This window comes from Rana temporaria, chromosome 10 (genome assembly GCF_905171775.1).
Source record: "Rana temporaria chromosome 10, aRanTem1.1, whole genome shotgun sequence".
NCBI classification, from domain to species: Eukaryota; Metazoa; Chordata; class Amphibia; order Anura; family Ranidae; genus Rana; species Rana temporaria.
Window position 1 is genome coordinate 96,018,417 of NC_053498.1, and position 21,295 is coordinate 96,039,711.

The following is a 21,295-nucleotide window of genomic DNA, read 5'->3' on the forward strand; positions in this document are numbered from 1 at the left end:
TGTGGTCAAATACAACAAAACCAGAGGACTTTACACTTAAACCATTTTTTTTTACATTTGGACTGTTTGTAGAGGAAAATAATTCCAAAATGGCAATAATCTAAAGCAGTGGTTGACAAATTTGCTTGGAATCTAGGAGCCAGCTAAAAAAGTTAGGAGCCAGAAAATGCGCCCCGTCCCGACGAGCTTGCGCGCAGAAGCGAACACATACGTGAGCAGCGCCCACATATGTAAACGGTGTTCAAACCACACATGTGAGGTATCACCGCGATTGGTAGAGCGAGAGCAATAATTCTAGCCCTAGACCTCCTCTGTAACTCAAAACATGCAACCTGTAGATTTTTTTAAACATCGCCTATGAAGATTTGTCGGCATTCCACAAGCGGACGCAATTTTGAAGCGTGACATATTGGGTATGAATTTACTCGGCGTAACATTATCTTTCATAATATTAAAAAAAAATGGGGATAACTTTACTGTTGTCTTATTTTTTAATTAAAAAAAGTGTAATTTTTTCCCAAAAAAGTGCGCTTGTAAGACCGCTGCGCAAATACGGCATGACAGAAAGTATTGCAATGATCGCCATTTTATTCTCCAGGGTGTTAGGATAAAAAATATATATATATAATGTTGGGGGGTTCTAATTAGAGGGAAGAAGATGGCAGTGAAAATAGTGAAAAATTACATTAGAATTGCTGTTTAACTTGTAATACCAACAACCACCACCAGATGGCGCCAGCTTACACATCTGGTGGTAATAACGTGTAATACCAACGGCTCACCACCAGGTGGCACCAGCTCACAAAAAAAAAAAAAAAAAAAAAAAATTATTTTTGCCCCCCTTCCAAGCCAAGTCGCCAGGACCCTATTTCTAGTCGCCATGGCGACCTGGCGCCCGGGATTTGTCGAGCCCTGATCTAAAGCGATTCCGAGCATTTTTTTATAATACAGTGTTTCCTGAACACAAAGTCCACAATCAGTGAAATAAAAGTAGTAAAGGAATTTTAATACACTGACCATGTTTTCCAGCTGATCCTTTTCAACGCGCTCTCCAACATCACCAGCGTTTAGATTGGATGGCTGAGCAGAATCCGCTGACTTCACTTGTGTCTTTTCCGCTTCCTTGAGGTCAGTGAGTGTGACACCCTGAAAAGAACATCAATTACAATGAGAATGAAAGACAATGATTGTACACTGAATAAAAAAAATCTAAACTATAAGCCACATCTAAAAGCTAGCTCAAGTGGGCTTTCAGTAAAAATCAGATTTTTGCCTGTAAAATGTGTTTCTTGGGAGACCGGTGCAGGACACCGGCATAGTTCTAGACAATTGGATTATGGTGCTCCCATCTCCAGGTGGCTGGATACTGGTAAAGCAGAGCATTAAGGATCCCCATATAACCCCTCCCACTCCCAACAATCCTAAGATTTTAAGCATGCAATAGGAGGATACAAGGCAACAGGGGAGAGTCAAGTGACTTGTGCTGCACTCCAATGAAAGGATTTTTACACACAAGTCAAAAATCCTGGTTTTCCTAGACAACTAAAACTATACCAAATAAAAAACAAGGGGCGGACAACACAACAAATGCCGTTAGAGCTACATAATGAAGGGTCATGCAACCCAACTTAAACAGCAGCCTGGACCACTTTGACTAAAGCTAGGGTCAGCAAAGAGCTGAACATAAACCTAGTAATCATTTACAAGGGTGTGAACCACAGACCAGATAGAAGCTTTAAAAATCTAAAAGGTAAAAAGACCCGGATCTAGTAATGTGCCTTAACGGGATAAGGAGTTTACTTATCCACAGAGAAAAGACCTGAACTATTGTTGGAAATGGGTGGGATTTTATGGAGGTCAAATTAGTTCTGCCAGTGTCCAATCACCTTAAAGGGGTTGTAAAGGATTATTTTTTTTTCATAATAAGCATCCTTTACCTGCAGACATTCCTCTTTTCACTTCCTCATTGTTCGTTTTTGCTCAGAAGTTGTTCTATTTCTTCTCTGTTCTGTTCACTTCCTGCTTGTCTGATTTTACTGACCACCGTGACGGGAGGCTTTACTGCGGTGGTGAGTAACGTGCTCGCCCCCTCCTGGGAACTACATCTGTGCGGCAGGAAGCTCTCTATGTGTTAGAGACTTCAAGGGAGGTGTGAATTACTGGGCGTGCCGCAATTCATACTGGGAAATGTAGTTCTTACATGAACGAGCGAAGCAAACCAGGAAGTGAATGAGAGAACAGAAACTAAAATGCCGGAGGTGATATAGATGAAGGAATTTAATAGATATTTACTCGTTTTTTTAACAGAATCATTACACTATTCTGTCTGTCTACCTTGCAGACATTAATTTTAGGCAAAAATTTGTTTTCCTTTAGTGACCCTTTAAGGAAGAAGCAGATTATAAACATCCAACATTATGCTCGTGTTCTGTACAAGAAAAAAAAAAAAAAAAAGTTTTACCTGAGTAGATCGTCTTGACTGCCTCATAAGTCGAGACCGCGCTTTCCTCTGAGACTCCGATTCTTCATCCCGGACCGGTGTTTGATAAGACCTAAAGTTTTAAGCATTTATTAATTGTGACGTTAAAAGCAGAAGAAAGCTTTTTTTTTTTTAAACATGTCATACTTGCCTCCACTGTGCAGCTTGTTTTACACAGAGTGGATCAAAACCTCTTTCGTCTCCTCCCCGCATCAGATAACCCCTCTGAGAAGCGCTCCTTTGAGGGGGTTACCTTGCGAGCACGCTTTCGAGTCCAGCATTTGCGTCCTTAGACACGAATCCCGGACTCTACCCCACCCCCCGGGTCATTGGATTTGACAGCAGCGGGAGCAAATAGCTGCGCTGCCATCAATCTAACCAATCAAGAGTCAGGAACCCGTGGAGAGAGGGACTGCGGGGATGAGACGATGGAAATCCGGGGCCCAGGTAAGTAAAATCGGGGGCCAGTCACTGCAAGGTGTTTTTTCACCTTGATGCATTAAGGTGAAAAAACACAAAGGTTTACAACCCCTTTAAACTTCGGGCTAAAAGGTAAACAAAGAAAATAAAATATTTACGTAAAAGCGGTTTAAAGCGGGGTTCACCCAAAAAAAAATAAAAAAATCTAAAATTAAATCCAGTAGACTCAGCATACTAAGGACATTTACTGTATGTATGTCTTTTTTTTTTTCTTCCCGTACATACCGTTCTATTGTCATTTTGTCCAGGGCTTCCGGGTTCTGGACTGGGCGTTCCTATGCTTGGATTAGATGATTGACGGCTTGTGAAACAGTTCCCCTGTCGCACAATGCGCGTCACCAGATTTCCGGAAATAGCCGAGCTGCGAGTCGGCACTATACGGCGCCTGCGCAGTCAGCTCTACACGGCAGGCGCTGTATAGCGTCGTAAAGAGCCGAATCCCCCTCGGATATTTTCGGTAAGGCTTGACGCGCTTTACCCGCACGTCAATCTATGCCTCGAGCACAGCGCGTCTCCTGGGAGGATCAACACTCACTCCCAGGAGACATTGCGCATAGCTCCCCGTCGGGGAAAAGGAGCGACACGCCCACTCCCCGCAAGGAAGAAGACCCGGAAGTGAGGCTGAAGACAGGCAAGTGTACAGATTTTTTTTTAAATGACAACGCTACAATCCTTTATTAAGGCTGCAGATAGCATAGCTAGAAAGTTCAGTTTTAGGGTGAACCTCCGCTTTAACCTGTCAAAAGAATTTGTTTTCATGAGGGCACCCAGTTTTGACAGGCCTAAGTGATCGAGTGGAAGTTCTCCTCGCCCTCTCCCGGCCCGCAGCCTCCTGGGACAAAGTCACAGTTTAGAAGGCTGCAAGACCATTCACAAAAGCGCAGTGGGCGGCCGGCTGTGAAGCCACCAAGAGTCAAAGCCAGCTGCCCACAATTAACAAGCTGGCGCCAGAGACGCGAAGACTGGGGAAGAATCGACCCGGGTGAGGAAGGTGCTGGATCATTGGACAGGCAAGTGACTGTTTAAGTCAGCATCTACAGTTTTTGTAGCCGATAACTTGCATGCAACAGGTTTTATTTTGTCACTCTATATTAGAATTGTAACCTGTCAAACCCCAAATTAATCTGACAAATAAAATGTTTTCAGAGAATTAAAACACTGAACTTGTGTATATGTGGATGACAGAAAAACACATGCGTAGCAAATAAAGTCAAGCAATACACACTACTGCAGGCCAGCAACCTAACAATAAAGGTTCTAGCAGGAGGACTTGCAGGTTAAAGTGTCCTACCTTCGTTTGTCTTTGGGGTCAACAGTGGAGCTTGTGCTGGAGGATGATGTGGAGGTGGTGGCAGTCATGCTGGTCAAGGCATTTGTGTGCAATTGTGTGGTAGGGTCCACGTCAAGTTTCATTTGCAGCCCACATTCCGTGTCTCTATGAAGTTGACCGAAGGAAACATTTGTTTTTCTTTATGTACCAATATCAAACCTCAGGTTTGAGACTTCACAAACCACTTTAAAGTACAAGTTTACCTTTGTTCATCCCCCCCCCCCCCCATTTCTAAACCTCCAGCTCCCCTATGCACCAATATAGCATTAAATGTACGTTTGCCAAAATAAAACCACTTTCCATTATACACACGCTTACCTCACTGTCTTTATGGCTGTTTCAAAACACTGCTCGATTACTTCTGTCTTAACTTCCCGGACAGACTTTAGGTAATGACACAGGAAGGAGTTGACCAGCTGTTCTCATTAGCACACACCCTGCATCTACCCTCAGCTGGTGACTCCTTCCTGTGTCATGACCTAAAGTCTGTCCGGGAAGTTAAGACAGAAGTAATCAAGCAGTGTTATGAAACCTCCATAAAGACAGTGAGGTAAGCGCGCGAATAATAAATAGAAAGCGGTTTTAATTTGGCACAGTACATTGTTCTATTGGTACACAGGAAACTGGAATTTAGAAGAGAAAAAGGGTGAACCAAAGGTAAAACTTAAGGCTTCATGTACACTGCCAGTTCCTAAACTCAACTCCATAAAAGCCTATGGGGTTGATTTACTAAAACTGGAGTGTGCAAAATCTGGTGCAGCTGTGCATGGTAGCCAATCAGCTAACTTCAACTTCAATTAAAGGGGTTGTAAAAGGTAAAAAAATTTCCCCCTAAATATCTTTCTTTACCTTAGTGCAGTCCTCCTTTACTTACCTCATCCTTCGATTTTGCTTTAAAATGTCCTTATTTCTTCTGAGAATTCCTCACTTCCTGTTCTGTCTGTAACTGACCACGGCATATCATGGCTGCTGAGCCCCGACACCGTGGTCAGTTTATGTGCCTCCGTCTTTAGCAGCCTGCCATCTGCTCCTGTGTCCTCCTCCACTGCCCCTCTGTGTGACCTGCCCCTCCCCTCTCCTGCTGCTCCCATAACACCAACCTGTATACACCATCATCAATGCCTCCTATTGCAGTGTCCCCCTCTGTGTACGATTTATAAATATAAATGCTGTAAATACCCAATTAAAGAGCAGAGATTGCAAACACATGACCAGCCAGCTCTCTCCTCCTCCCCTCTATCAGCAGGGGAATCTCAGCCCCACCCACTGAATCTCTCAAGAGGAGGAAAGGAGAAAGCTGGCCAGTGATGTAATCACAATCTCAGTAGTGAAATTGGGTATTTGCAGCATTTTTTAAAATCCCACACAGATGGGGATACTACAATAGGAGGTGTATACAGGTTAGAGTGGCTTAACAACCACTTTAATAATAGATCACCACGCTAGTGCTCCTCCCCCTATGGGTATGCCCCCACCTTGCCATATTTGACCTCACATTTAAGTTTGGCCAAACTGAGCTTTTTAGCCTCTCCCAGGCTAGAATGACGTGATCGGCATCTTCTCAGTCCTCCTCCCTTTAATGCTGCCTCCCTCATAACAAAAAGGTAATCTCAAATGGCATATGTAAGAGGAAAAAACGCCAATAGCGCTTAAAGGGGTTGTAAAGGTTCGTTATTTAATTTTCTAAATAAACACAGCATCTCCCCCGCAGGGATGTAGTCCCAAGGGAGGGGGCAAGCATGCTGACTAACCCCCAGCCAAAAAAGCGCGGATGATGGGGGCAAGCTTACGGAGGAGAAACAGGAAGTGAGAAATTCAGACAAAAAAAAAAAACCATTTAGAAGGGAAATCGAAGGAAAAGGTAAGTGAACCAACAATGCACTAGCTTAAAGGAACCCATTTAGAAAATAAAAACGAACCTTTACAACCCCTTTAAATCTTAAAACAATCGGTCTTCTACCGGAGCACCACTCACGCTGTGTTTTTTACATGTATACACTTTACGGACCATTGCCATTTTTCCCATTATCCTACTCTCTAAATCCTGCTAGGTAACACCTCAGTCACAATACTGAACCACCGAGGCTACAGAAAGGCTGAAGATAATGGTGGTCTGTAGAGTACATAAGTTTGTATGCCATCCCCTTCAATAGAAATCCCAGAGAAAGTCACGAGACCCTGTGACACAACAGGACTGCATGGCACCTGGAAATTTTTGTGGCGAGAGAGACCCTTGCGGCTAGTGCGGTATCACCGACATATCAAATATATTGTAGCGTGTATAGAGTGGTGCGCTAGCCCGGGAGAGGCTAAAAAGTTCAGTTTGCCCAAACTTAAAATGTGAGGTCACACAAACGACAGGGCAAGAGCATACCCATAGGGCACAGGTGTCAAACACAAGGCCCGCGGGCCGAATCCGGCCCTCCAGGCCATTTCATGTGGCCCTCGCACCTCTAGTGCAGCTGCAGAAGAGCTCCAGCCCTCCTCTGGCCCTCCTCCAGACCCTTACTTTCTGCTTTCAAGCAATGCATCCATCTTCTTCCCAGCAGCAGCATAAGGAAAGAGGGGTGCACTATGATGTAAGGGAGGGCGGGGGACTCAACTTCTGATGGTGAGGTGGCTCTTGACATCTAATATATGGGGAGGGAATGCGCTGGATATCTAATCTTACATATACAATCGACCTTTTGAGGGCAATCATATTGCTGATGCGGCCCCCGATGAAATTAAGTTTGACACCCCTGCCATAGGGGGAGGAGCACGAGTGTTGCGATTATTAAAGTGGCTGTTAAACCACTTCTAAATCCTCCCATCCTCTCTGTACAATAATAAATTATGTGTCCCTGCGTTATGTAAAAAAATGTGCCCGATTGTACCTATATGAGCGTGGCTCCTGTCGCTCAGCTAACTCCTCTCTCCGGCTCACAGCACTAGTGGGTTGGGCCGAGCCCTCCCGCTGACCTCAGCTGGAGGAAGGAGGAGAGATCCCCGACAGATGAGCGCAGGGAGCCGCACTCATAGGCACAATCGGGACAGGGACAATTATTATGGTACAGAGGGGATTACATGATTTAGTAGCAGATATGTATGAGAGCAGCAGGAGCTAGGGGGGATACTGGTAGGAGCAGACAGGCAGGGGAGGGGTGAGGAGGACAGAGGAGACACAGGAGAGCAGGGCTGGGGATGATGGAGGGATGGAGGCACTTACTCTGACCATGGTGTCAGGGCTCAGCAACCCTGATATATTGTGGTCAGTGTACAGGGGGAGCATAAAGCCAGGCAGGATCAGCCAGGTTTTCTAGGCAATACAGGAAGTCAAGTGACAGCACAAGCACTGTGCTGTATAACATGCTTATAGGGAACAGGATCTGTTTAAATTTTTTTGGGGGGGATTAACACTTTAAGATCACAGGAGCACTACAAGCAGCAAAAGGATTTGTGGTGGATGGCACTATACCATTGAAAATCTTTAATGTATTGAATACAAGGACTGCACTACTAAAATAATACACACTTTTGGCATTGTTTGGACATTGCATAAAGTTAAACCAATATTGCACATTTTATGTGAGGGAGTTCTTCATATATATGTACAATATGATTTATGAAAATGTGTTTAATAGTATATTTATTGTTTTGCAGATGTCCATTGACTTTTAGCAGAATTTAAGATTATATTTAGGGGAGGCAAAACCTCCCTCTCCTCCCTGATTACAGTTTACGTTTTTGCCGTGGTCAGGGTGGGTTAGTGTATAAGTAGCCTTAGGCTTCATGTACACTGGCCTAGATTTATTGGCAGCCGTTAGAAAATGAAAAATTAGTAAAAAAACAAATATACTGTGAACAGCAAAATGTTCAATTGGTCATAGAAAAAATAGGGGTGCCAATGAAGACCTCAGGCTGAAAATGCAGGCACAAAAAAAGTAAATAAAAAAATCCGCTACCGCCTATGATCCTTTAATTACCACAGTTTTTGTTGCAAATGTTCTAATACATTTACAATCACCTCAACCATCTTTGGTGCAGATAATCTCAGCATAGAGGTGGGTATGCAAGCAAATGGTTAGTGTTAGGATTACAGGAAGGATATTTAACCACTTAAGGACCGCCTAACGCCGATATACGTTGGCAGAATGGCACGGCTGGGCCTGTACGTGATTGTTAAATGCCCAGCCGAGGGTCGCGGGCACGCGCCCCGGTCCGAAGCTCCGTGACCCGATCGCCGCCGGAGTCCCGCAATCGGTCCCCGGAGCTGAAGAAAGGGGAGAGGTGTGTGTAAACACACCTTCCCCGTTCTTCACAGTGGCGCTGTCATTGATTGTGTGTTCCCTGATATAGGGAAACATGATCAATGACGTCACAAGTCCAGCCACACCCCCTACAGTTAGAAACACATATGAGGTCACACTAACCCCTTCAGCGCCCCCCAGTGGTTAACTCCCAAACTGCAATTGTCATTTTCACGGTAGACAATGCATTTTTATAGCATTTTTTGCTGTGAAAACGACAATGGACCCAAAAATGTGTCAAAATTGTCCGATGTGTCCGCCATAATGTCGCAGTCACGAAAAAAAAAAAAATCGCTGATCGCCGCCATTAGTAGTAAAAAAAATAATAAAAATGCAATAAAAAACTATCCCCTATTTTGTAAACGCTATAAATTTTGCGCAAACCAATCGATAAACGCTTATTGCGTTTTTTTTATACAAAAAATAGGTAGAAGAATACGTATCGGCCTAAACTGAGGAAAAAAAACGTTTTTGTATATATTTTTGGGGGATATTTATTATAGCAAAATTAAAAAATATTGAATTTTTTTCAAAATTGTCGCTCTATATTTGTTTATAGCGCAAAAAATAAAAAACGCAGAGGTGATCAAATACCACCAAAAGTAAGCTCTATTTGTGGGGAAAAAAAGGACGCCAATTTTGTTTGGGAGCCACGCCGCACGACCGCGCAATTGTCAGTTAAAGCGACGCAGTGCAGAATCGCAAAAAGGGGCCTGGTCCTTTACCTGCATTTTGGCCCGGGTCTTAAGTGGTTAAGTAAACCTGGCCTGGAATTGCTTTCTGTAGCGGAATCTCTACTCTGAGAACTACCAGTGCTGAATGATAAGGTAACATTTTTGTGAGGCCAACAAAGGCAGCCTAGGTATTTTTTTCAATGAAAGGTTCATATGTTAGAAGCCAATTCTCTCCCCCCCCCCTTGTGGTACAATGAAGTACAGCCAACTGACCCGTTAATAAAGTCTGGGTGGCCAGGTTCATCAAGCCCCTTGCACTGCAGCCTCTTCACCCAGTTCTATGCAATATGGTCCAGTATGTATTGGTGAGTATGCAGTGGGCCAAGTATGCCGGCCTGCATTGTTTATGTTGATAGATATAAGCTTGCAACTCAGTTGACTCAAAATGTTGAAAATCTTTCCACTGCTTTCCCCAATAAGAGGCAAGCAGAGGAAAGATTTTCAACTGTTGAGTCCACAGAGTTGCCGGCTTATATCTATCAACATTAAAAGTATTGAAGGACTTCACATCCCCGCCATGAGAACCGGTTTTCAGCCTTGGATAGCATCACCAGCAGTAAAGCTTGGGTATTGTACTTAGTGATTCTATTTGATATATGATCGTTGAAAAGTAAGGATATTTGTAACTACAGATAGATATTTAGGAAGCAGGGCATCCAGCTAAAAAAGCTGTATGTCTGCATGTTAAAAAAAAAAAAAAGTATGTTTAATGAAGCAAGTCATATTTGCTTAATTCAAAGTGTTGGTGTTAGATTTGAGAAAACCCATAAATGTCTAAATATATTTACAACTACATCCAAAGTTATATCACAACTCGCAGCATGTGCTTTAGAGGTCTTCAAACTAAGGTCACAGAGATAGGCTGAATGAAAGAAAATTCCTCCATTCACGCTGTACAGCAAGGATGCAGTAGACTCCTTCTGCAGCTATTGTACTCGACAGCCAGCATTGGTGGCAACAGCAGCTGCATCTGACCGTTGTATTTGACCGGTTCTTCCGTCAATTGTCCATTCAGCTTTTTTTTTTTTTGAAAGTTGGACAGGCGAGTGTCAACAGGGCCACTCCCCCAGTGAATTTTAGCCAGTTCATTAGGAACAAAACAAAATTTGCATGGTGTATGGCCAGCTTAAGACCTAGCGCTTACACCTCTCGGTAACAGACCCGGTCTAACATATCCCCTCACTTTCTCTAAAAGTATGCATGAGGACAATGTGCTAAAGGATTGTGGTCGTTATTAACCTATATCAGCATAGGGCGCTAAAGTGTAAAGAAGCATTTTTAGTGAGTGAAAGTACATTTTCAAAATGCATTTCTAAGCAAACAATTGTGACAAACCAGAATGTGAGGGTACAAGACAATAAAGAGTTAAAAAGAAGTGGAGTTCAAGAAAGAATTGTGTAATGTCTAAGTGGGCTAATAAGTACAATTACTTACCCCTCCTTAGCATCGGATAAAGAATCTGAGTCTTGAAGGCTAAAAATCCTTCTGGTTGGAGTTGGTGGAATACGAGCCAGACATGGCTCTTTATTCTATGAAAGATGGAAGGAAAATAAATAAAATAGCCGGTAAAACAGTCAGTGAAATAAGCAGATAAAAGGCGTACAATAGGGCAAAATTGGCCCCTAACTGGAAAAAAAGCTCCCCAACAAGCATGCCACATACAGATTTATATCAGTTTATTACTCAAGATGGTGAAAAAAAAGTACAATAACCCACATTAGTCTTACAAGGATCTACTAGTGTTTTACAATGAAAACCCCTATTTTAATGACTGTCCTGCTTTTCTATGCTCCTACCATCTTCTGTGCCTGATTTATGGGCAAATCAATTGTAGAGCAGTGGTACTGCTCAGTTACCAATCCCCCTGTCTAGTGAGTGCACCTGTAGTGTGAGCCCCTAAACTGAGCAAATAGTACAGACAGAGAACGACAGAGCTCTGCACAGGCAATACTGTTGCAGGGAGTGGGATGGGTGCCAGTTCAAGGCTAATGTTCCAAGTGCCATGCAATCGAGCATATTTCAGTAAGCTAGAAATAAGAGACAAAGAGCTGCATGAGAAAAAAGAAAAAAAAAATTGAAGCAGACACGACTTCTTGAAGTTAATTTCTGCTAGACTGCAGAATGTTACTATTAAATAACACAGGAAGATTCAATTCTAGTTAGACAGAAGCTTGAAATGGGATGCAAGTGGGCATAGTTGCAGGGAAAGAGGGTATTCCCGATGCTTTCATGCTATTCTGGGAAACTTCATTTAAAGAGGAGCTTCACCCATTTTTAAAAAAGCGAGTCAGAAGCTAAAAGTACTGTAGGTTCAGTCTTCTGAAGAACTGAAGGCTACACAGTTTGTCATTTCCCCTCACGCTGTTGACATTATGATCACTTGCAGCCGGCCTATTGTGCATGCACCAGACAAGGACACAGCGAGATTTGGTGCCGTAGCCTTGGAAGCTGCAGGCTGGGGGTGGTTGGGACAGACCGAGGAGACAACATCTTAGCCTAGGCAAGGAATGAGGAAGTGTGAGCAAGTATTTTCTGGATAAGTCACATACACATTAAAGAGCATAGAAACAAGGCTAAGCGACTCAACTATGCACAAAAACACAGGAACTGGGGTGCAGAAAACAAGCAGCAGGTGCTCCGAACGGATGAGTCAAAAATGGAAATATTTGGCTGCAGTAGGATGAAGTTTGCAAAGGTCTGGAGAGCAGCACAATGTGTCTGCAGGCAACAGTGAAGCATGGTGGGGGTTCCTTGCAAGTTTGAGGCTGCATTTCTGCAAATGGAGTTGGAGGTTCAGTCAGGATCAATGGTGTCCTGAATTCTGAGAAATACAGGCAGAAACAAATTCATCATGCCATACTATCAGGGAGGCGGGTGATTGGCATCAATTTTATTCTACAGTGGGACATCGACCCCAAACATACATCAAATGCCATTAAGAACTCTTTAGGGTAAAGAACAAGGAAGTGATGGTTTGGCCTCCACAGAGCCCTGATCTTAATATCATTGAGCAGGTCTGAGATTACATGGAGAGAAGGATTTGAGGCAGTCTACATCCATAGAAGATATGTGGTTATTTCTCAAAGCTGTTTAAGCAACCTACCGAGCTCCTTTAAAAACTGTGTGCAAGTGTTCCTAGAAGAATTTATGTTTTGAAGGCAAAGGGTGGTAACAAAAAATATTGATTTTATTTTCGCTTCCGTTTATTTTGTCAATTTACAAAAAAAATAAAAAATAAATGAACACTTCTTTCTGAAAGCATTCTTAATTTACAAAATGTGTTCTCAAGCACCCTTAATAGGTGTGTGCATGTGCCAGGTTAAAGTGCACTGCAATCAGACCATCCCACAGTCAAAAAAAAAAAAAAGTCCACAGGATTACTGCACAAACATTTGTAACGAAAAATACATACACAAAAAAAAAAAAAAAAAAGTATTATTCCATAGTAGTTACAGTGTCAGGCTATTTTAGATAGCGTCCTTCCTCAGACAGGAACACATCAAGGTATGACAAACCCTCAATTCAATTAGATAATCAGTCAAGATAACATCTGAATAGAATCTTCATTAAATCAAAGACAAATAGCTGTAAACTGGATACATTCGCAGTCAGCAAAAATTCCATAATCCCAATAAAGATCTGAATATAAAAAAACAGTGAATCATAACAATAGAATTTATTAATACCCACAATACTAGCTAAATTCCTATAAAAACTTCAAAATTAAAATTCGGAAAAAGTGATCAAATTTTCAGGTATATAGAAAGATTAATTCACACAGAGGTACAAATCCATATCGGAGTTTAATCCCTTAGGCCCCTTAGTTTAACTTAAAGTCGCACATATATGAATGGTACGACTTGTCATGTGACTTTGAAGTCCCAAGTCGCAGAAGTGCGAAAGGGACCTTAGGATATAATGTGTCCAAGAAATGTATTCACCAACTCCTTCAAATCAGTCCACGATTGCCGCCTCTTCTACTACGATTAACCCCATCTATAACCTCTGTGTGAATTCTCCTCCTATATAGCTGAAGATTTGATCAGCGTTTACATTTTATAGTTTTTATAGGAATTTAGATAGATCAAATTATGGGTATTAATAAATACTATTGTTATAATGATTCACTGTTATTTATATTCAGGTCTTTATTTGGATTTTTGTTGATGGTGATTGTATCCAACAATGCTCCGATGCTTCACCCGATACCTGGGCAGTCAGGGATGATCGGTGCAGCGGGGGAAGTTACAAGCACCTATCTCTCAGTATAGATTTCAGTACAGCCTGACAGCTTCTCCCTGGACGTCCCCCCGCCCCCTTTCAGTTTTAGTGAAATCTATACAGCAGTGATCCCGACTCCACCCCCAACTGTCCCTGTATCCTCCTCCAGTTCCCCGATCCCTGCGGCTGTCCTCCTCCGTTCTTCTGCTCTTCCGCTCCGCTGAACCCGGCTCCTACCTTTTTTTCGAATGAACAAAGTCAGTGATCACTGACTGTCCATTCACAACCTGTGTTTACGATGCTTCAGTTTATGTATGGAGAGGAGCTGCTGTCTTTTCTCCATTCACTTTCAGTGCAGCTGAGAAAGGGACTGGGGAATCTGTGCCCTTTGTCCCTTTCTCTGTCTCAAAGACCCCTGATATCTCACCAAAGCCCAATAGGGCTTAAAAAAAAATAAAAAAATTGCAATAAAAATGTACAAAATAAAAATGTAAATAAAAAAAATAAAAAAACACACACTGACACCATCCACTTCTCCCCCCCCCCCAAGAAAGCATTGTAAAAAAAAAAAAAAAAAAAAAATAATGACACATGTGCCACTGTCACATGACATAAAAAAGTACCGGTATTGGCAAGTACTTGTACTCGGTCTTAAAAAAGTGATATCGGGACAATATATATATATATATATATATATATATATATATATATATATATTATATATATATACATATACATATATATATATACATACACACACATATATATATACATACACACACACACACACACACACACACACATATATATATATACACACATATATACACACACACCTCTCTATCCCTGTTATGTTTGTCATACGTTGATGTCTTCCTGTCTGAGGAAGGGTACAATAGAGACTACTATGGAATACTACAAATGTTTTATATATGTGTGCATATGCATATAGGTGTGTGGTGTGTGTTTGTCTATTTCTTGCGAGATGCACTGGAGGATTATTGTGCCCACACAACTTCAGAGTCCTAAGCTGCCCGTATACTGATTAAAACTGTCAGTTCAGCCAGTACCGGGATGAATTTCAATCAGTGAGTGGCAGTCCCACTCCGGAGAAGTCAAATTTTTAACATCTGCTGAGCATGCCAATATTTTTTCCCCCTTGATCAGCAGCAGCAGCCAGACAATGGGCTGCAGCTGCTGATCAGTGTATTCTGTCATCAACGAGTGCAACTCTCAGAATACAATGTCCCGGCAGGGAGGTTTTCTCCTACCACTGTATTTGTGTGGATGGAGAAATTTGTTTTTCAGCTAGTGGGTTGAAAAAAAAAAAAAAGATAGCTAACAGTGTATGGCCAAGCCATCAAAATGTGGCCACTCGTTTGACAGACGTGGATTGACAAGTCAGCTTTTGTTGAACAGGAATGTTGAAGAACTTTTCTTGATCGGCGGCTGCAGAGGAATTTATTCTGACAGCAGAGCAGCAAATAGACTGGCCACATGCAGTCAAAGCAGACCCACCATCAGAGTGGGAATGAAATCACAGAAGAAAACATGCAGTGACAGCAGATAGGCAGAACTGTGCACAACACACAAAGTTTAAAGAACATACCGTCAGTCACACAGTGACTGTGTGAACGAGCTCACAAATACTTATTGATACAATTATCCAATATGTGGGAAGTTTCCTTATATGCCAGTAAGATGGTGATTAGGATATAGTGTTGGCTTCATTTGCACATAAACACATGGTGCAAACAAAGAGGACAATTGCACTATGAATTCCTCATGCTGCGTACACACGGTCGTTTTTTGTGATGATATAAAACGTTTTTAAAAACGTCATTTAAAATGATCGTGTGTGGGCTTCACATTGTTTGTCTTCTAAAAAACGAGCAAAAAAAAAAATTCGAACATGCTTAAATTTTTTGTCGTTTTTCAAAATGTCGTTTGTGTCATAAAAAAGGATCGTGTGTGAGTGAGAAACTTATATAGCGCAACACATGCGAACTGAATCCCCTCTGGGCGCTTGGTATCCATTCCCTGGGCCCTCAGAAGAGATGGGTCTTGATCTTTCTCCTGAAGGCCAGGTGGTTTACCTCCAATCGGATGCTGGTTGGTAGAGCGTTCCATAGTCTGAGTCCTTGGACCGCAAATCTTCGTTCTCCTTTGGACTTGCATCTGGCTTTGGGTATCTGGAGTAGATTTTAAACCCGCGCATGCTCAGAAGCAAGTTATGAGACGGGAGCTTGAATGGAACAGAGTGCCGTCGTACGTGTTGTACGTAACCGCGCTTTGCTAGAGCATTTTCAGAAAACGATGGTGTGTGGGCAACGTCGTTTTTTATGATGAAGTTAGAAAAACGTTGTTTTTTCATGATGAAAAACGTTGTTTTATTTCATCACAAAAAACTACCATGAGTGAACTTGGCATAAGTTTCACAGTTTGTAGTTAAGACTTAAACATAGCAAGAGTCAGTCTGTCTTTCTGAGGCTGGCAACATGCAAAGAGCCACATGAAAAAGCATCAAGTCATACACAAGAATATGCAGTTATAAAAGTGATGCTTTAAAAACATAGGGAAAGACAAATGTAACCGTAGCGTCTGTATGCATACAGACATGTTTGATGAGCAGTGTGCCAATATGGCCATATTTTTTAAGCTTTTATTCCATAATCAAGATGGACGAAACATATTCCAAAGCATTATGTAAACTACGCAACTAAAAAAAAATATTTAAATAAAATGCACCTTTTTGAATGACCCATACAGGAAATAGGCACACTTTGCCAATTTATATCAAGTGGTCTTGAACACCAATGGCATAAAAATATTAAAAGTTTACATTTTTTTTTTAATTTACTGGTTAAAATACCAAAATCAAGAAACATGTATTTTAAAGTCACTTGGTTAACAAGAAACTAAAAAGGCAAAACACCATTTTCTCCCCATTTAGGATAGAGCACAGAGGGCGTTTTGCCATCTCTATTCCATTGGGAAGATTTCCCCTCCTGTCCCATAGCCAAAACAGGAAGTGAAAGGAAAAACCTCCAAAGTGAAATAATGACTGGTTGTCACCAGGGTCATCAGAACTAGTGTCCACATTGGAAGATGTTACATCAATACAGCCACTGGTGACAACCCAAAAATTTGAGTGAAAGGGAAAGAAAATCCCAATAACAGTACACGAAACAAACCGAGAGGGCTTATTCCTATAACCTGACAGGCTTCTAAGCCAGCTCCACTATCCAAAACTAAAGCAAGTTTTGCCTTTAGGTCTATTTAAACAGTTTCTATCGCAAGACACAAGTTAACACACATTTTTGTTATGGTTTTAGAGGATTTCTGAGAACAAGGCTGTCTGGGGAGCTCCGAATAGCAAAGAATTGATCCCATAATCACTGGGGTCCAGATTGCAACGACTTTGGACTGTAATAACACCATCCAAATAAGTTCATCTACTAGTAAATAAATGAAAGAAGAAACCTAACCTCAGTTAGTCTCTATAGTCTCTCAGTCTGCTACGTAAAGACCACTGTTGGCCCTAGATCAGAGATCCAAACTTTCTAAACAAAGCCCGTTTACGGTCCTTCAGACTTTGAGGGGCCAGACTCTGACCAGAGAAAGTAGCAAATGCGCTGGCATCAATGGGAGTAAAGAATACCCCATCATTGGTATTCATGGGAGGAATAGAGCCCCATTATTGGTATCAGAGGAAGGAATAGTGCCCCATCATTGGTGTTATAGGAAAGAATAGGGCCCTATTGTAGGTATTAGGGGAAGAAATATTGTCTCATTAGGTGGACTAGTGCCCTACTGTTGCCATTAGTGACAAGTTATGTCCCATTATTGGTGGAGAAGGAACAGTGTCTTGTGTCATTTGGAGGAATAGTGTTCCAAGAGCCTGATAAAGGCAAGCAAAAGGCCACATCCAGCCCCAACGAATCAAAGTCTGGAGACCACTGCTTTAGAATTTTCAATTATTTACTGCCCCGAATGTGATAATAGTGCTCAATTTTAAAATTAACTGGACCAACACTTGTAGAAGTGTAAAATCTTCAGATAAAAAGGTTTTAAAACCTTACAAAAAGGCTATAACAGCAATTGACGTTGACGTTGTAAAAAGTAGCAAAAGAAGATGTACTATTATACTGCACAATGTCATGCCATATATAGATTACACTGCACAATGTCATGCCATATACAGTGCCTTGCAAAAGTATTCACCCCCTTGGCTTTTTATCCATTTCGTTACATTCCAGCCTTTTGATTCAATTTTTTTTTCTGAATCATATGTGATGGATCAGAACACAATAAATAAATTGGTGAAGTAAAATATATACATAAAACGATTTTTCAGAAATAATTAAAAAAAAAAGATAATTGGCATGTGCGTATGTATTCACCCCCTGGTGCATACTGCTCTGGTGCAACCAATTACCTTCAGAAGTCCACATGTGTGCAATCTAAGTGTCACATGATCTGTCATTACATATACATACCTTTTGAAAGGCCCCAGAGGCTGCAACACCTAAGAAAGAGGCGCCACTAACCAAACCCTGCCATGAAGACCAAGGAACTCTCCAAACACATAAGGGACAATGTCGTTGAGAAGTACAAGCCAGGGTTAGGTTAAAAAAAAAAAAATCCAAATTTTTGATGATCCTTAGGACCATCAAATATATCATATATATCCAAATGGAAAGGACACAACAGCAAACCTGCCAAGAGATGGCTGCACACCAAAACTCACGGACTGGGCAAGGAGAGCATTAAATCAGAAAGGCAGCACAGAGACCCAACGTAACCCTGGAGAAGCTACAGAGTTCCACAGCCGAGACTGGAATATCTGTACATAGGACGACAATAAGATGTACGCTCCATAGGAGTTGGGCTTTATGACAGAGTGGTCAGAAGAAAGCCATTACTTTCAGCAACAAAACAAAATGGCCTTCTTGAGTTTGCGAAAAGGCACGTGGGAGACTCCTAAAATGTATGGAGGAAGGTGCTCTGGTCTGAGGAGACTAAAATTTTACTTTTTGACCAAAGAAAACGCTATGTCTGGCGCAAACCCAACACCTCACCCAAAGAACACCATGCCGTGGGGACGTTTTTCGGTAGTCAGGACTGGGAAGCTGGTCAGAGTTGAGAGAAAGATGGATGGTGCTGAATACAGGGATATTCTTGAGCAAAACCTGTACCCACTGTGTGTGATCTGAGGTTAGCCTTCCAGCAGGACAATGACGCCCAAACACACTGCTAAAGCAACACTTGAGTGGTTTAAGGGGAAACATGTAAATGTGTTGGAATGGCCTAGTCAAAGCCCAGACCTGAATTCAATAGAAAATCTGTGGTCAGATTTAAAGATTGCTGCTCACAAGCGCAAGCTTTTCAACTTGAAAAAGCTGGAACAGGTTGGCAAAAATCCCAGTGGAAAGAAGTGGCAAGCTCATAGAGACTTATCCAAATAAACTTGGAGCTGCGATAACCACAACAGGTGGCTCTACAAAGTATTGACTTTAGGGGGGTGAATAGTTATGCGCATTGACCATTTATTTTGTCCGGTTTGCTTCACAAAAAAATATAAAAAAATCTTCAAAGTTGTGGGCATGTTCTGTAAATTAAATGATGCAAATCCTCAAACAATCCATGGTAATTCCAGGTTGTAAGGCAACAAAACAAAAAATGCCAAGGGGGTGAATACTTTTGCAAGGCACTGTATAGATTATTATACCACACAATGTCATGCAATATATACATTAGTGAATTTGAATAGTGACATGCCAGCTATTAACAGTGTGTCATCCATTTAAAAAAAAAAACGAATACCCAACACCAATCCCTTAGTTCTTAGGCTCAACAACAGGGTTAAAGGAAATAACTGCTCACCCTTTCTTGGGTGTCCAGGCGGGGGCTGGAAGCAGAGCGTTTGATCCCATGTTCTTTGACGCTACTGTCCTCTACTTTGGCATCTTGCAGAGCCCCGAAGCTGCCAGTTTTGCGCAAGCCTGCCCTCAAGTTGAAAAGGGAAAGCTGGCATTTTTCTGTGAAGCTGCTTGATGCCCCAGTGAACTATAGACACGAAAGAACGGAATTTGGGGGGATTTTCCAAGTTGTAAAAAATAAAAATCATGACTGCTAAACCGCTAAGAAACCGCTAAGAAAACAAGCGCAGCTGGTATGCCATCAGAAGAAGAGTCAAAAAATAATAATGGATCAATGCAGTCACATATTTCAGCGGGACAATGAGTGAGCATAATACTAAATGATGTGAAGGGGAGAGGTGAGACATTTATAAAACTAAAAACATGCAAACAATCAGTTTATGTTGACTGTGCATATAATATTCTGGAGTGTGTGTGTATTTTATAAAACAATCATGATATTTTTGACAGGTTAAAAACTAGGGGGAAAAATAGCCTAACATGTCTATGACATGTAGTAAACTTTGTTGGAGTTAGTTTAATAAGCGTTGGAATCAAACTTTCACATATACTTTTGCGTTGCCCATCTCGGTGGCACCCAACAGCTGGTACCATTTAGCACGCATTCTAACTACGTACAAGGCTGTTACTAGTTTTAATAATATTCTGAGGTATGAAGACACAAAGGTTTGTACTCATGTCCATCCATACAGGAGTTTTGCTCAGCCCAATCACACAGAACAGTCTTGTCTAGTAGGGCAAGTGAACCCATTGCTCTGCTGCAGCTTGAAAAAAAAAAAAAGGGGTAGAGTTTGGCATGGACGAATGCGACAGATTTCAGTGGTCAATGGTCGCGAAGGAAGCAGTGGGTGCTTGCAGACACCACGTGCTTAACTACGGACATGACCCAGCCCATTCAGTTACATGGCTGGTAATTCCTGGACAAGTAAGCAAATGGGTGCCGACTGGTACGATTATATTGGTGCTTAAATTTGGCCAATTATACTGCTATCCTCACCCCTTCCCCTTCCCCTTATGAAGCCAATGACCACCCAGGAGCCGTCTGGCTAGTGGTGCCATCAGGATCAGTCGTGTACGCCGGGGTCCTTTGGGTCAGCTAGGTCCTCCCTCGCGCCTTCATGAGTTAGTGGGTATTGTGATCAACGGTGTATTTACAATGGAGGATATTGTACACACCTTTATTAAATTCTTGCTATGGTATGTCTTACAGCAAAAGTGACATTTACAAAGGAAAAAAAAAGCACACAGACCCCTTCAAAGGCCTCTGCCTCTTAGGCCAGAAAATGGTCATTTTTACTGTGACAGATTCGCCATCCATTGATTTCAATGGGTTTGGCATCTGAACTTTTGACGTTTACCAAACGCTGCCCAAACCGAACACAAGGCAGTTTTGCTCATCCCTATTGATCACCAATGTAACAGGAAATGGGATGAAGGCAAGGATGAAGGCAAGCATGAAGGCAAGGAGCTCAGACAAGGGGGAATCATCATAGTGCTCACTGCAATCTTAAACACTCACACACCTATGAAAATTACTCAAAATAACAAAAGATAGTGCTTCTTTAAATACCAATTGTGCAAAAGTGCAAAGTGCATGCAATCATCTCACCTTCACGCCAGGGCCCCTTAAATACAGGCGGTCCAATAAAGCTTAATAAATGGACCCGATAAAATGTTCCCACTGGGTCAGTGCCTCCTACCAAGAGGACACTGCAGGTACATAAATATCCTTCTTATACATAGCACTACTTAGACCTCTTAAGGTCTATACATGCCCATAGATAAATGATGAAGAGGGTGTTCAATTGCAATTTATGAAC

At 41.9% G+C, this 21,295-nt stretch overlaps 1 protein-coding gene across 2 annotated transcripts in view; it reads right to left on the reverse strand.

Annotated features, from left to right (window-relative positions):
- The window catches only part of PPP1R12C (protein phosphatase 1 regulatory subunit 12C), a 150,537-nt gene that overhangs the window by 50,122 nt on the left and 79,120 nt on the right, over nt 1–21,295 (reverse strand). Inside the window, exons 10-14 of one of the 2 annotated variants that reach the window (XM_040325758.1) lie at nt 19,420–19,602; nt 10,747–10,841; nt 4,251–4,394; nt 2,462–2,552; nt 1,018–1,146 (exon numbers count right to left, since the gene is read on the reverse strand). In XM_040325758.1, the coding sequence (XP_040181692.1) occupies nt 1,018–1,146; nt 2,462–2,552; nt 4,251–4,394; nt 10,747–10,841; nt 19,420–19,602 (642 nt within the window). The remainder of the gene's footprint in view (nt 1–1,017; nt 1,147–2,461; nt 2,553–4,250; nt 4,395–10,746; nt 10,842–19,419; nt 19,603–21,295) is intronic. The other variant, XM_040325759.1, reaches the window with a different exon arrangement.